The sequence below is a fragment of the Poecilia reticulata genome, linkage group LG16 (genome assembly GCF_000633615.1).
Source record: "Poecilia reticulata strain Guanapo linkage group LG16, Guppy_female_1.0+MT, whole genome shotgun sequence".
Classification (NCBI taxonomy): Eukaryota; Metazoa; Chordata; class Actinopteri; order Cyprinodontiformes; family Poeciliidae; genus Poecilia; species Poecilia reticulata.
Window position 1 is genome coordinate 1,127,865 of NC_024346.1, and position 1,559 is coordinate 1,129,423.

At 49.9% G+C, this 1,559-nt stretch overlaps 1 protein-coding gene across 1 annotated transcript in view; it reads left to right on the forward strand.

Annotated features, from left to right (window-relative positions):
• Nucleotides 1-656, forward strand: part of psmc4 (proteasome 26S subunit, ATPase 4) — a 9,669-nt gene extending 9,013 nt beyond the window's left edge. The window contains exons 10-11 of the mRNA XM_008430679.1: nucleotides 173-228; nucleotides 302-656. Coding sequence (XP_008428901.1) covers nucleotides 173-228; nucleotides 302-415 — 170 coding nt within the window. The 3' untranslated portion in view covers nucleotides 416-656. The remainder of the gene's footprint in view (nucleotides 1-172; nucleotides 229-301) is intronic.
• The last annotated feature ends 903 nt before the right edge of the window (nucleotides 657-1,559 follow it).

Below are 1,559 nucleotides of genomic sequence, written 5' to 3' on the forward strand. Positions count from 1 at the left end.
AACGCGGCGTGACGCCAAACGCGGCGTGACGCTGAACGCGGCGCGACGCTGAACGCGGCGCGACGACCGGAGCCTTCCTCTGGTCAGCTGGTTTGTTTACGTCCTGCCGACGCTCGCATCTCTTCCTGCTGCCGCGTTCCCTCCATCCGTTTCGTCTTTAACTGCTGCTCAGATGTGGCTCGACCCGACAAGATCTCTGGAGCGGACATCAACTCCATCTGCCAAGAGGTGAGCTGACCCTTCACCTTTCCATCCCCAGGTCAAAGGTCGGCTCCCGGCTCATTCTCCTCCTCTTCCTCAGGCCGGCATGCTGGCCGTGCGGGAGAACAGGTACATCGTCCTCGCCAAAGACTTCGAAAAAGCTTACAAGACGGTGATCAAGAAGGACGAGCAGGAGCACGAGTTCTACAAGTAGCGAGGCGGCGGGTCCAGATATCGATTTCTGTCTGCCTGGATTCATCGCTGTTCTGTCTTTCTGGACTAAATTTAGTCGTGGTGGCGCCGGGCCTGACCTCAGATCAGTCTGAGCCCTGAGACGCCCCCAACCGTCAGGGAGAGGCGCTCCTGCGCCTCCGCTGCTCCCTATTAATAGGACGCGCTCCCTGTACAAGGCGCTACTTTAAAGAAACACAATAAACATGTTTTCCATAACGGGATTGGATCTGTGTTTTATTTAGAAAATAAAGCTGAGATTTAATGAAGCGGGTTCAGTCAGAGCAGGCGATTAACGTCCGAGTTTTAATCCCAGGATTCACAAAAACAAACCTGCATCATCAAACCACCGAGCTGAACGGCCGTTAAAGTGAAGGAGCCGCTGCGCCTCAAACGATGACGTGTGACAGCAAAGTGGGCGGAGCCAACAGAAATCGGCCCGGTCGGGATGAACCGGAGGCCAACTCGGTGGTTTTAACGCAGGTTTTACCAACCTGTCAGTCTCCTGCACATTTTCTTTTCTTCAAAAGGACAAATCCAGTGACTTCAAAATCAGTAAATGTTCATGTTGTAACTTAAAAAGAAAAAAAAAACGCCTTAGAGACAAATGTGGCAATTAACGATAAATTTAGTTAAAAAAACGCAACTTTTTGTAAAGAAGCGCAACTAGCAACAAATCTGTGTTTTTTCCAGTGGCTTAGAAAAGCGGCGCGTCGGGAGTTCCACCTCCGGACTCGCCACCAGGGGGCGTGTCTGCGGGAAATGGGTTTGGATTGGTGGGCCGGAGTGACCAACCAGCTGGAACCAATAGGAAATGTCAGCTGCAGTACCACCGTTCAACCCAAAGAGGGCAGCACCGAGACGTTTTTAGGTTAAAATGCTGCAGACTTTCACAGGAACCTGCAGGTAGAACCCAATATAAGCTATTTATCCACTTTATCTGAAAATAAAAGTTAACTTTGGTGTTAGTTAGTGTCTTTTAGTGCTTTATGGCATCATTCAGACGTCTTGTCCTTCATTCAGATGCAGCTTCGTGAGCCTAAACCCTGCAGCCATCTTGTTTTGAGAAACGACAAACTTTCTGCTTCAACAAGCCAAACTTGTTTACTCCTTTTCAAATCCTCCTC